General features: G+C 37.3%; 1 protein-coding gene across 3 annotated transcripts; it reads left to right on the top strand.

Annotated features, from left to right (window-relative positions):
• The first annotated feature begins 279 nt into the window (after positions 1–279).
• Positions 280–11,865, top strand: LOC105049295 (uncharacterized). Of its 3 annotated transcripts, none has more exons than XM_010928904.4 (19): positions 280–523; positions 1,497–1,653; positions 1,753–1,980; positions 2,238–2,324; positions 2,473–2,562; positions 2,643–2,769; positions 2,912–3,012; positions 3,118–3,286; positions 3,410–3,531; positions 4,086–4,214; positions 4,344–4,442; positions 4,547–4,604; positions 4,693–4,768; positions 4,903–5,029; positions 5,305–5,462; positions 8,310–8,382; positions 8,493–8,687; positions 9,066–9,159; positions 10,860–11,865. In XM_010928904.4, the coding sequence occupies exons 2-19, from the start codon at positions 1,579–1,581 to the stop codon at positions 11,720–11,722; spliced, it is 2,871 nt and encodes a 956-aa protein (XP_010927206.1). In that variant the 5' UTR covers positions 280–523; positions 1,497–1,578; the 3' UTR covers positions 11,723–11,865. The 3 variants fall into 3 exon arrangements, with proteins under 3 accessions (XP_010927206.1, XP_010927205.1, XP_019707443.1); XM_010928903.4 differs by having other exon boundaries at positions 1,494–1,653; XM_019851884.2 differs by lacking the exons at positions 280–523; positions 1,497–1,653; positions 1,753–1,980; positions 2,238–2,324 and adding an exon at positions 2,368–2,386.
• The last annotated feature ends 487 nt before the right edge of the window (positions 11,866–12,352 follow it).

The following is a 12,352-nucleotide window of genomic DNA, read 5'->3' as shown; positions in this document are numbered from 1 at the left end:
ATATCAACCTGATGAATAATTTCCAACTAACTTGGCATCGCTTACTCTCACCAAACGCGTGCCCAAGCCAACCACCTCGAAAAAAAAAAAAAAAAAAAAAAAGCCATTTATTACATGAAAGCTGAGCAAAAACGACCTCTTTTTCTTAATCCTTATATTTATTTATTATTTATTTATTTATCTTCTTGGCGAAGGTTATTCCCGCTTTTCCAACCAGAAATAATAAAGGACGCGCGCGAGGAGAAAGAACCCACCGACTGATGGACGGTCCAGATATCTTCCTATCTCCAACCACGCTTCTCGGTCAGATTTCCAGCCGCCGATATTCTACGCGTGCCGCCCGACCTTCAAACCTTTCGGATTCCCCGTCCACATTGTTGAAAGATCTTCCAAACCAACCTTCAAAATTAAAAAAAAAGAAAGAAATCCAAACCCTCTCTATATCGCTTGCCCCCTTCTCGGTAGATCGCCGATTGCCCGCCTCTTTCTTTCGTTGAAAGATTCACCGTTCTCTCTAATTAAGGTCAGATTCTTCTAGGCATGTCTGAATTATGCTTTCTTTCTGGTGGTCGCTCTAGATCTGGTTAATCCTGGATGAGTTCTTGCATTTATTCTATTTTACAGCGATTTGGTTCGAGGATTTGAGCTGATTCACGTGAGATTTTTTTGGGTGTTGAGATATTTTAGAATCGTGTTCCTTGGTGTTATATATTGGAAGAAATTTGATCCGAAAGGGCGAGGTTTTGTTAGATACTTGTTATGATCTTGATTACTCTCGGTGAATTCTCTTTGGACTTTATGTATCCCGGGAGTTTTTTTTTTCCGTCTGATTCCCATGTGTAATGCATGGTTTTCTTGTGTTTCGTTTCATCTTGCTTTTCTGATCACGACCTTTTAGCTTTATTAATATGGTGTTTTTTGAATTATCAATTCTGTCTCTATTAACTAACTAACGACTGACAGGGGAATTTCATGAAATCTTGGAGACAAAATTGGCAAATATTGTCTCCAGAGAGTTAAGTAATCAGTTTGTCTCAGAAAAAAAGATTACAGGCGTGCCATCATTTATGTTAAGATTCATTTTATTAAGATTATGAAATGAACAGGTAGAAGTACATCAGATTTCATGCCCAAGTTTTTTTATATCAGGGGAGAAAATCCAGCCAATTTCATATGAGTCTAACTATTTCTGCATGTATTCGGTTAGTTTTTCTCTTTAACCATTTAAAAGAACATATTATGTTGTGCAACATTGATATCAGTGACTGAGAATGCTCGTAGAATTCTTGGATGCCTAGAACTCTTTTATATCTGTATACTTACAGGGCACAAAATCCAAAATCCCAACCCTCACTCTCATTATCTTCCTAGGGTGAAATCCCTTGGAAACATGTAGTTCACGTAACTTTGAACAATGTGCACTGCATCTCTGTATTCCTTCTTTTGTAATGAATGTAAATGAATACTGACTCAGCATTGGCATTGCACTGTAGAAGTTTTGGTAGGCAATCAACTTTCTAGCACAAAAGCATCGCTGCAATCTTTTACTTTTCCAAGATCCATCACTTTCAAATTCTGATGGGATGGAGAGACATTTACAAAAGGCGCTTGAAGGTATTCACACTTGCATTGGTGATCTACCTGGACTATAAGGTTTGTTTGTCTTCTGGATTATATTTAGTCTTCTTGTTGATCATTACTTTCCCTCTATTTCTTTGCATTGGAAATCAATAGTGCCTTTTAATGCTGCAGGCTGTGCAGAAGAGAGCAAAATGGATTAGCAGAAGCAAAAGAGATGCTTTATGGGAAAGAACCCATGAACGAAATGCTCGACGTGTTCTCAATCTAATAGTGAAGTTGGAAGGTTTGTGGGTAAAACTTGGCCAGTATTTATCTACTCGAGCAGATGTACTTCCAGAGGCCTATATATGTCTCCTCAGACAGTTGCAAGACTCTCTTCCTCCTCGCCCCTTGCAAGAGGTGATTAGTGTGTTATTAATGAACTAGACAACTTTGCATTCGAAATAATTTGTAAAAGAGATGTCTTTTTGATTCTGAACCCTTTTTTTTCATTGCATTTTCATGATGCACTAGGTGCATGTTTAGGCATTCTTATGCTCCCAATTATCCAATTGTCAATCATTGATTTTTCCTTATGTATATGTGTGAATGAAGTTTTACTAAATCTAAGGTCCTTTTATAATTTCATTATGTTGAATTTTCCTGTTTCTTTACAGGTTTGCCGAACTATAGAGAAGGAGTTGGGGAAATCCATGAATGATTTATTCTCTAATTTTGTTGAGACGCCTCTTGCAACTGCATCCGTATGTCTTATGTAAAGCTGTGAATGAGCTTTGAATTTGGATCTGCAAATTGATATTCAATGGTTTGCATTTTCTTTGTGGTGATGTTATGGTTCAGTGATAGCTGAAATGATATATGTGATTTTGCCTAAATATTGGCACAATGCAGATAGCACAAGTTCACCGTGCAACACTGAAAGATGGGCAGGAGGTGGTTGTCAAAGTTCAACATGAGGGCATCAAGGAAATCATATTAGAGGTTTCCCATTTGATTATTTCAACATGACTGCAGTTAAACTAATGTCTAGTTGTCGTTACATTGGTTATATTGATCTTCAGGATCTAAAGAATGCAAAATCAATAACTGACTGGATAGCATGGGCAGAGCCACAATACGACTTTAGCCCTATGATAGATGAATGGTGCAAGGAGGCACCCAAAGAACTTGACTTTAATCATGAAGCAGGTACGCACATATGGATACCTTGAGAAAAATGTATAGCCTGGGTGCTTGTCTCTCAATATGCTGTTACTAGAATATCTATGAATATGGCTACGTAGCTTGATATCACCAAAGACATGCACACTTGACATTCATCATTATGCAGAAAATACTCGAACAGTTTCCAGAAACCTCCACTGCACAAGTGAGCATGATGGCACATGTCATGCTAATTGTGTAGATGTGTTGATTCCAGAAGTTATTCAGGTGCAGCTCTGCAGTTCCTAATTATTGATTTAAAAGTTTTGATCAGAAGGAACATGCTACTACTATCCTAGTCTTCTTATCCGTCCTCCTGATTTTGCATGGCAGTCGTCTGAGAAGGTGCTCATTTTGCAATATATGAATGGCATTCGCTTAAATGATAATGAATCGCTGGACGCATATGGCATCAACAAACAAAAGCTTGTTGAAGAAATCACACGTGCCTATGCTCATCAGATATATGTGGATGGATTTTTTAATGGCGATCCTCATCCTGGTGTGTCTGCTTCTAGCCGTTCTCTTGAAACATGTTCATCTGACAGTAAATAATTTAGCATTCAGCATCACATGGTTATGGTTTATCTACATATCTCTTGAAGTGGGTGGATCATTCTTGTAGGAAATTTTCTTGTGAGCAAGGAGGCCCCACATTGCCCAATTTTGCTCGACTTTGGGCTTACAAAATCACTGTCAAGCTCTATGAAACAGGCACTAGCAAAAATGTTCTTGGCATGTGCTGAGGTTTGTAACATCTCTTTCCTTTTGTACGAAACAGGAAATGAGAACTTAAAATATGATGTTTTATGCATTATGGTGATCGGTAGCTGATGTCCTGCTTTGCAGGTTGTTGATGTTTTATTATTCATTTACCATCATATTCAGTTTTTTTTTAGTAGTCCTTTTCATATTGTTAGAAGGCCATACAGGAGATAGTAGATGTTTGTAAATGCGGCACTGCAGACTTTTCCTTAGATCATTGATGTTCCTTTAAAATTTCCAAGATGCGTACATTTTTTCAAAACCGATGTCTACCAGCATTATCCAAAGCCAGTAGAAGTGAAATACCGTTGGCTTTACATGTGGTGGCTTACCTCATAATAGAACCAATAACATTATTTTTTTGAAAATCTGGAAATTGGGAAAAAGAATAATGCATAATAAAAATGTGGATCGAAATATGTAGACAAGTCACTAATAAAAAAAAATCTGACCAACAACATATTTGTCTGAATTCTTTTCTACTTATCCCCTCTGAGGAATAGTTATCTTACAATGTTTGCAACAAAATGTGTCAGGGGGACCACGTGGCTCTGTTATCTGCCTTTGCAGAGATGGGACTCAAATTGCGCCTTGATATGCCAGAGCAGGCTATGGACATTGCTAGTGTTTTCTTCCGAAATTCCACGCCAGCAAATGAAGCACTTGTAAGGACGCCTTGCGATTTGCATTTTAGATTGATATTTATCTATTGTTAGTTCTTTCTTATTCGAGAAAATTTCACTTAGATTGCCTGGTTAGTTCCAACAAGTCATATCCTGTGTTCTTCTGCTAAGGAAAACATGAAATCTTTGGCGGATCAAAGAGAGAAGAATTTGAAGGTTTTGCAAGAAAAGATGAAGCTAAACAAAAAGGAAGTCCGACGCTTTAATCCTGTAAGTGCTTGTATATTCACAGTTCTGATCTTTTTTTCAAGTTGTTGAAGACAAAATATAGATAACTATTCATGTTGTGGACTGCTTTAACACTCCTTTATCAGGTTGATGCTTTCCCAGGTGATGCAGTTATATTTATGAGGGTGATAAATCTTCTTCGAGGTTTGTGTCAAACTTGTCTATTCCTGTGATGCAGTAAAAATAATCATTTTCCTGATAGTAAACTCTTCTGGTTTCAATGCTTTTGCAGGGCTTTCATCTACACTGAATGTCCGAATAGTTTATTTAGATGTCATGAGACCATTTGCCGAGTCAACTTTGCTAGGGTGAACTCATATCTTCCTTGCCGATTATCCTTGTTGAGCTTCACTAGTGTAGCTTAATGCTGATATACCTTCATTTTTTCATATTTTGTTTCTTTCTCTTTCATCCAACTTTATGTGATCTATATGGACATCAGAAGCATCAGGACTGGACCAGCAAAGAATACACAGTGGATTTATGATTCACCGGTTCACTCTGATGTGGAGGCCAAGCTGAGGCAGCTCCTACTTGAACTAGGAAGTGATAAAATACTTGGAATGCAAGTATGTTTGAATGATGAAATAATTTATGATTTATTATGTCATTATTCACTTTTACAAGTTGCATTAATTAATGACTCAAGGATGATTGTGCTTCTGATTCTTAAAGAACACTAAACTCTTTTCATGCCAATGAATATTAATTTAGATTCTTCTAAGAGGCTTTCCTGTTTGTCTTTGTATCTCTACTCGAAGGCATTGAATTTGATGAGTTGTCATTCAAGTATGTTGCTGTACTTATATTCATTTACACTATTGGATGGTGCGACATCTTTCAGGTGTGTGCCTACAAAGATGGAAAGGTTATAATAGATACTGCTGCTGGTGTGCTGGGGAGATATGATCCTCGACCTGTTCAACCTGACACCCTATTTCCAGTTTTCTCGGTAACAAAAGGGATCACTGCAGGAATTATTCACTGGCTTGTTGATAAGGGGTAAAGTGCTATATTGAGTACTTTTTGGAGTTTATTTATGAAACATTCTCAGTCATAGATTTAACATATTCTTTGTGAAAACATTTGCACTTGTTTGAGAAAACTAGCGGCCAATTCTCTTGCATATGCATGACAGCAACTGTGGAGTATGTTGTCCATGTATGAATGTTTTATAGAATGTCAAATGTTTCTATATCTGGACCTCGTATTTGGTGTATTTTGTAGACTGCCAGTCTACTTATATTTAAATTTTTACCCTTTTGGTGCACTGCTTTTCATATTAAGTCACACTACTTTGTCATCATACGTGCACTTCATAGCTGTTCTACAGTTGGTGTATTTTGTAGAGTGTCAGTCTACATATATTGTGATTTATATCCCTTTTCTAGTGTTTTCCTTGTTAAACCAAATTATTTTCTTAAATCACATTCATATCACTATATGTAGTGTCGATACCTCAGTGACCATCACCTGCTTCCTCACTAGCTTCTTTGAGACTCGAGAGTGTGACTATCTTTTTCTTGTCTCATTTATATTAGGTTTCAAATTACTCTACCATGTCTGTTGATTTGAGATCCTTGCTGTCTGAACTTACTGCTGAATTGTTTCTACAGAACAATTCCCTGCACCTCCACATTCCGTTGGCTTGCTTAAGTGTCTCTGGATTCTTGGCATGCATCTCATTTGCCTTCATGGTAATGTGGGTAATGTGTATCTTATCAGCATTGCTTGCATCCAGTCCTGTAACATCACACATGCGAGGCATTGCTTCCCACTTCATATCTGATATATTTTATGTCTTTCCTTGCCAGTTCACTTCAACTTGGATTGCTTGTCTGTTTAGTCAACCAATTGACCTTTCTGCCAGCCTGTGTCACCTACTTAATCAACCTGCAGCTCTACATTCTAAAGGATCATCTGAACATTTTCACTGCTTCATAAGGCTTTCATTCAAGGATAGACCATATCAGTTGCAAGTTTTGTCAATTTGCTTTCATTATGATTTATTAAACATGTGCCATGTAACTTCTTTTGATACCAAATGTGCTCCCTTGCTGTATAAGTCATTGCTAGCAACACTGGTTTCTCTGGTGCAATCTGATGCTTGCAACCCTCTTTTGTAGTCATGGGTCCTTGACATCATCTTAGCTTATTTTGTTGATTGGACTGTTAACCCATTGTCTACCTTATTCAGTCATGATCTTAGCTCATTCTGCTGCTCTGACACTTTGTGCATCAAAGATCTGCTGCATAATGTAAGGTCATTCACATTTCTTGTGGGACTTTCTTGGTGTATATATTTTGATTTTGAGGGCATGTTAGAGAAATATGGTAGAACAATATTGTCATCTTCTTTTTTGCTTTTTGTGTGAGTTTGCATATGTATTATACCTTTGAGCGTCTATACAGGAGTTCAGGTTGCATAATGGTTAGAATGTGTGCTGTTTTCAACTGTAGATATTTATCTTTATGCCCAAATGAGATTGTATCTTTACTATAACACTTGTGAATTGTTCATAAATTTCATAATTGGGAAAAAAAAAAAAAACCTATCATGCGGGAGAATTCTAATAGGCTGTCATGAAGAGATCATCCAATATCATGCCTTCAGAGGGAAGTACACAAGTTGTCAATCCCATAAACTAGTGATGGAAATGCATGGGCTAAATTGCATGCAAACAAGTAAACCAAGGATACTAGTGGGTTCAGTAATGGGTTAAATACCACTATACAAGTGATGCAGTTTGACAGCAGTAAACTAGTTCTATTCATATTTTGAGATGTATGTAGGTCATATCTAGAAGACTCCTTAAAGATACAAAATTGCTAGGGATATGAAGTAGCCAATATGCTAGGTACCAAAGCTTCTAATTTATATAACTAAAAGGTTTTAGTAGTATGTGAGAAGAATGTACACAGGATACCAAATTTGGAAGGCACAAATAAGAAATCAGTGTATTAAAACTTATTTTTAATTTAATGTTGGTGAAAATTCAATGTTTGCAATCTTAGTATTGGATTATGTACTTGTAGCCGGCTGCTATGGTACCACACCGACCTGTATGGAGCTGGATCGTTCTCAATTATGGAGGGGAAAGTGTTAGTTGAGCCTGAACTAGGCCCTTAATCTTCTAAACCGCTTAGAACTGCTCGGTTCTGAATGGTTCGACCAAGTAAGGACCAGAACTGAGCTGACTATGAACCGTCCTAGTTCATGGTCAGTATGGTACGATACTGACTGAACTGGGTGATACTGACTGAACTGGGTGGTTTGATTCAGTATCATATACCATGGTAAAAATAATATATACAATGTCAGACAAGGATGGAGAGTTGCTGATTGAGATGTTTATGAGGGAGAGAGTATGAAGGAACAAATATCAAGCTCGCTGATAATTATCTTTTAAGACCTGTAAGGCTTCTGAAGTTTTTTGGACAGTCAATGAAAAACTATGAGACAGATATAGATTCCACATGAGGTTTGTATGACGTGGAGAACCATATGATACAGATGTAACTTGGTAGTCTCATGGAACAAGGCACGTTAAAGGGTTGTTCCAATACCAATATTTGCATTAGCTATCATGGATGGATATAGAATACTAGGTCTTGCAAGTTTTGACACAACATGAGCTAGATTTAAGTAAATGAAATGTTCCTGGTTCTATGAGCACTTATCACCGACATTCTAACATGTCAGACTAGTTCATATAATATATGGAACTTTCATATGCACCAGCTAGGTCCTGGTTTATTTTATTGGGGTACTGACTTTTTCCTCAGTGCATAAATTTAAGGAATCTTTTGGTAGTGGAACCATAAGAAATGGTTTAATTGTTCTTGCAGGGAACTCAAGCTTGAGGAGACCATTGCCAACATTTGGCCAGATTTTGCTGCCAATAAAAAAGATCTAATAAAGGTAAAGAAAATTTTAAATTTTGTACTGTAAAATGTAACTGATTGCTAACTTCTCGTGAGCATTAAGAGATTGTTTCCACGTTTCACTGATTGTTTTATCTTCTTGTGTAGGTCCACCATGTCCTTAACCATACATCTGGTTTGCACAATGCAATGGCTGATGTTATGAGGAAAAATCCTTTATTAATGTGTGACTGGGAAGAATCTCTACAACACATTGCCAAGTCAATCCCTGAGACTGAACCTGGTTCCCAGCAACTATATCATTACTTGTCCTTTGGTTGGCTGTGTGGTGGAATTATAGAGGTATGCCTTTTTTGCTTTTCAAAATATCACAGCAGCCAATGGTTCTGTCCAAATACTTCGCTTCTATATAAATTTCTATCAAAATATTTTTTTGCTCATTCGAAATAATCAAAGCTTTGGTCCTGCCTGTCACCATGAAAGAAATGTTAGGCTTTAGATACCGTGCCATTAAGTATCCAGACATTCATGATATTACAATGCTCTGAGATGTTCCCCAGCATGTAAGAATAGCTTTGGGGGTGCTTATGGGATTTCCCATGATTTTTTTTCTAACTTGTTTGCTATATTTTTTGTGTTCTCTTTCACTTGGATTTGTTCATTCTTCTAGGTATTCTTGTCCTTTTGATTCAATTCTTCTAAATTATTTGGTTGAAACAGCGCGCATGTGGAAAGAAATTTCAAGATGTCTTGGAGGAAGCTATAATTCACCCACTCAACATCGAAGGCGAGCTTTATATTGGCATTCCTCCAGGCATGTATAAAATCTTTATCTATATCTAGGTCCAAATTTATTATTAGGTTACCTTAAAGAATATAAACGTAATATAGATCATAAATTGATGGTCTTTGCTAATAGTTTTGGCTATAATTCAAAGTAGTTACTAAGGCATGTTACCTTAAAACTTTTGGTTATGGTTATTTGATTAATCCCATGAAATAAAGTTCTTAGTTTGTAACTTCTGTATGAAAATGGGTATGGTATTACATGTATATATGCATGTACCAGCTTGCTCTGAGCTAGGGAAATGCTCATACATAGTGCTAGTAAGTAGTAGCTTGCAAAAATTCTGTTTGTCTCCCCCATCTTTCAATTTTCAGATTTACAGAACCCGCACATACGTGTTTGTGAAGAAGACCCACCTTTTTGGGTGTAGTGAGTAGGCTGCATTAATGAAAAAGTAATTGGTCAAGGAGTTGACATCTTTTTCTTTTCTTTTCTTACCCCATCATTTGGTCCGCAGTAATTCACCCATTTGCTTGAATATAGCATGGGTTATTTCATTGGTAGTCAATTACATTATGTGATTCTACCTACCACATATATTTACTTCCTTTAGAGTTCTCGGTAAAATGCTGCACTTCCCTTTCCTTAAATTTCCCAGTTTCTGCAAATTTGAAGACATTGGACTGCCCTGGGCTATTGCGCTTAGAGTCCACTGCATGCTTGGAAAAAGGCAGCTGTATGATTTCTCAAAGCTTTGGGTGCATTAAGAGAAATATGGTGTTCTATGGAGAGAGCTGGTATCAGATGGGATGAACATGGGTTGTAGACTGAAGGTAAACTTGGTCTCTTGAGAAGTGCATTTCTGGAGTGTTATCGTAGGTGATATTAAGGTCAGAGGTTTTAGTGTTCGGCTGTTTGAGATTTTTTCAGAAATGCTGGTCTGATGGGATTCAAGTTAGGCACCAGCTGTTTCTGGAATGTGGGCTAAGAGAAGGTCACCTGGGTTAGAGCTGGAGTTGGAATTTGTAGTACTAAATATGATAAATTTGTTTATGTAGGTTCTGGAGAAGATGGGGTATAGTGTTGTTGGTTGATGAGGTGAAAAGGGTATCCTCGTCTTGCAGCTTGATAGTACTCTAATGTCATGTAGCTTGTACATTCATATGACAACTTTTATGCATTGGAGATACTGGTGTAGCTGGTTTTGGTGTTGAAGTACTGGTGAACAAGGTCAGGTGCTGTCCATAAAAATGGTTTACTTTTTCACATGCTTAAACATGTTCTCGAGTCCATAATCTCAGCAAGTGCCTGATGCATTTCATACATAAACATGCTTTTGCCTGAGCCCAGATATAGATCTCAGCAAGTTCCTGATGTATGTCATAAATGAGCATGTTTTTTGTGAGCATTTTGTATGTCCACCTGGTCGCAATTTGCAAGCATTGAATTTTTTTGCAGTTCATGAATGTTAATGTATTTCATGAAGCACTCATCACTTATTTTTGAAAAATACATTGTCTTGATTTTTTTAACACAATTTTTTCATCATTGTTTTTTTTAGCAGCAATATATGGTATATATAATTCTTTTTCATTGTTGTTATATGCTCGTTGATTTCACATGAAATATATTAATCATTTTTTTTAATAATTTACAATCATTTGCTTGTTAGGAAAGATCCATTTGCGCTTGTCTAATAGATTCTAAAATATTGAATACTTTTATAGGTGTGGAATCTCGACTAGCGACACTTACACTTGACAGGGAAGATCTGGAAAAGCTCTCAGCAATCAGCGCACGGCCAGACCTGCCAGCCAGTTTACAACAGGGAAATGTAGCAGAGATTGCATCTGGCCTCCCTGTTCTCTTCAACACACTTAACATGCGCCGTGCCATCATTCCTGCTGCCAATGGGCACTGCTCAGCACGTGCTCTAGCACGCTACTATGCAGCTCTCGCAACAGGAGGCTTTATTCCTCCACCACACTCACACCACTCCAAGCCACTTCTTGGCAGTCACATCCACATTCCCAAGTTTCCTTCTTTAAAAAAGCCTAGAAAGAAGAAGGGCAGCAAGGACAAGGAGATAGCTGATCCCGAACCACAAAATGGTACTGTAATAGCAGCCAATGGCATCAGTAAATCCTTACAGTATGGCAATGGTCATAGTGCAAGTACCTCTAATGATAAGGGTTATAGTCTTATAGCCAGTGTTGGTGATGAAGCTGATAATAATGTTCGCAGGATCTTCAGCAATCCTAAAATCCATAATGCATTCATGGGTGTGGGTGACTACTCACACTTGGTTATTGCAGATGGCAAATTTGGGCTTGGATTTCGGAGATATAAATCTGACAGCAGTAAGTTCACAAGCTTTGGGCATTCTGGAATTGGTGGATCCGTTGGCTTTTGCAACATAGAGCATGATTTTTCCATTGCTGTGACTGTAAACAAGATGTCTCTCGGCAGTGTCCCAAGAAGTATAATTCAGTTTGTTTGCTCTGAACTTGAGGTTCCCGTTCCTGAAGAGTTTTCTATGTTTGGGGAGAGGGGACCTGATATGCAACTTAATCTGGCACAGCAATCGTAGCAATTTCATATTGCTAACCTGTATACGCGATAACCTATTCCACTGTAGAAATCTTTTGTTACAGAAAAACTTACGAGATCATATGTTACAGAACTTTTCATTTAAAAAGAAATGTAAAACCACGACTTTTTTTTTCCTCTGCATCTTGATCGGTGCTCTAAATGCGGATTCTGTTTGGTAACATCCGGTATGTTGAAAAATTACATTGTGCTTCTAACAATTCTGAAGCTAAACTCTTTGAATCTATTATATAAAGCGGAAAGTGCTCAAAGATTTAAATTATAAACTCTGGCGGGAAATCAAGCGTGCATATTTATGAAACTAAAAACCCAACGCATTTATTAGATTACCATCCCTAAGCTGAATATTACGGATATCTCCTCCGTAGGACTCTCTCTCCAAAACAGAAAACAAACTTCTTGCCTTATTTGCTGTGAGTTCTCAACTTACACCGGGATTCAAAAAATTATTTGTTAGAATTATTTTATTATGTGGATTTTGAACTATCCAATAAAATATCATCACATCATTCAATGAGATCAAAAGGATCTAATAAAATTTGGATTGAAAATGACTAAACGGTGTATTTTATTTCCATTCACATTTTTCAACAAAGAAAAAATTTTGAAA

This window comes from Elaeis guineensis, chromosome 7 (genome assembly GCF_000442705.2).
Source record: "Elaeis guineensis isolate ETL-2024a chromosome 7, EG11, whole genome shotgun sequence".
Classification (NCBI taxonomy): Eukaryota; Viridiplantae; Streptophyta; class Magnoliopsida; order Arecales; family Arecaceae; genus Elaeis; species Elaeis guineensis.
The sequence above is the reverse complement of the archived record's forward strand: the minus strand, read 5'-3'. Positions and strand labels throughout refer to the sequence as shown.

Excerpts from the sequence above, each read along its gene's own strand:
- LOC105049295 (XM_010928904.4), top strand. The coding sequence starts at position 1,579 with ATGGGATGGAGAGACATTTACAAAAGGCGCTTGAAGGTATTCACACTT. Across the intron at positions 2,770-2,911 it reads TGACTTTAATCATGAAGCAG|AAAATACTCGAACAGTTTCC; the intron begins GTACGCACATAT and ends ATCATTATGCAG. Across the intron at positions 4,443-4,546 it reads AAGTCCGACGCTTTAATCCT|GTTGATGCTTTCCCAGGTGA; the intron begins GTAAGTGCTTGT and ends CTCCTTTATCAG.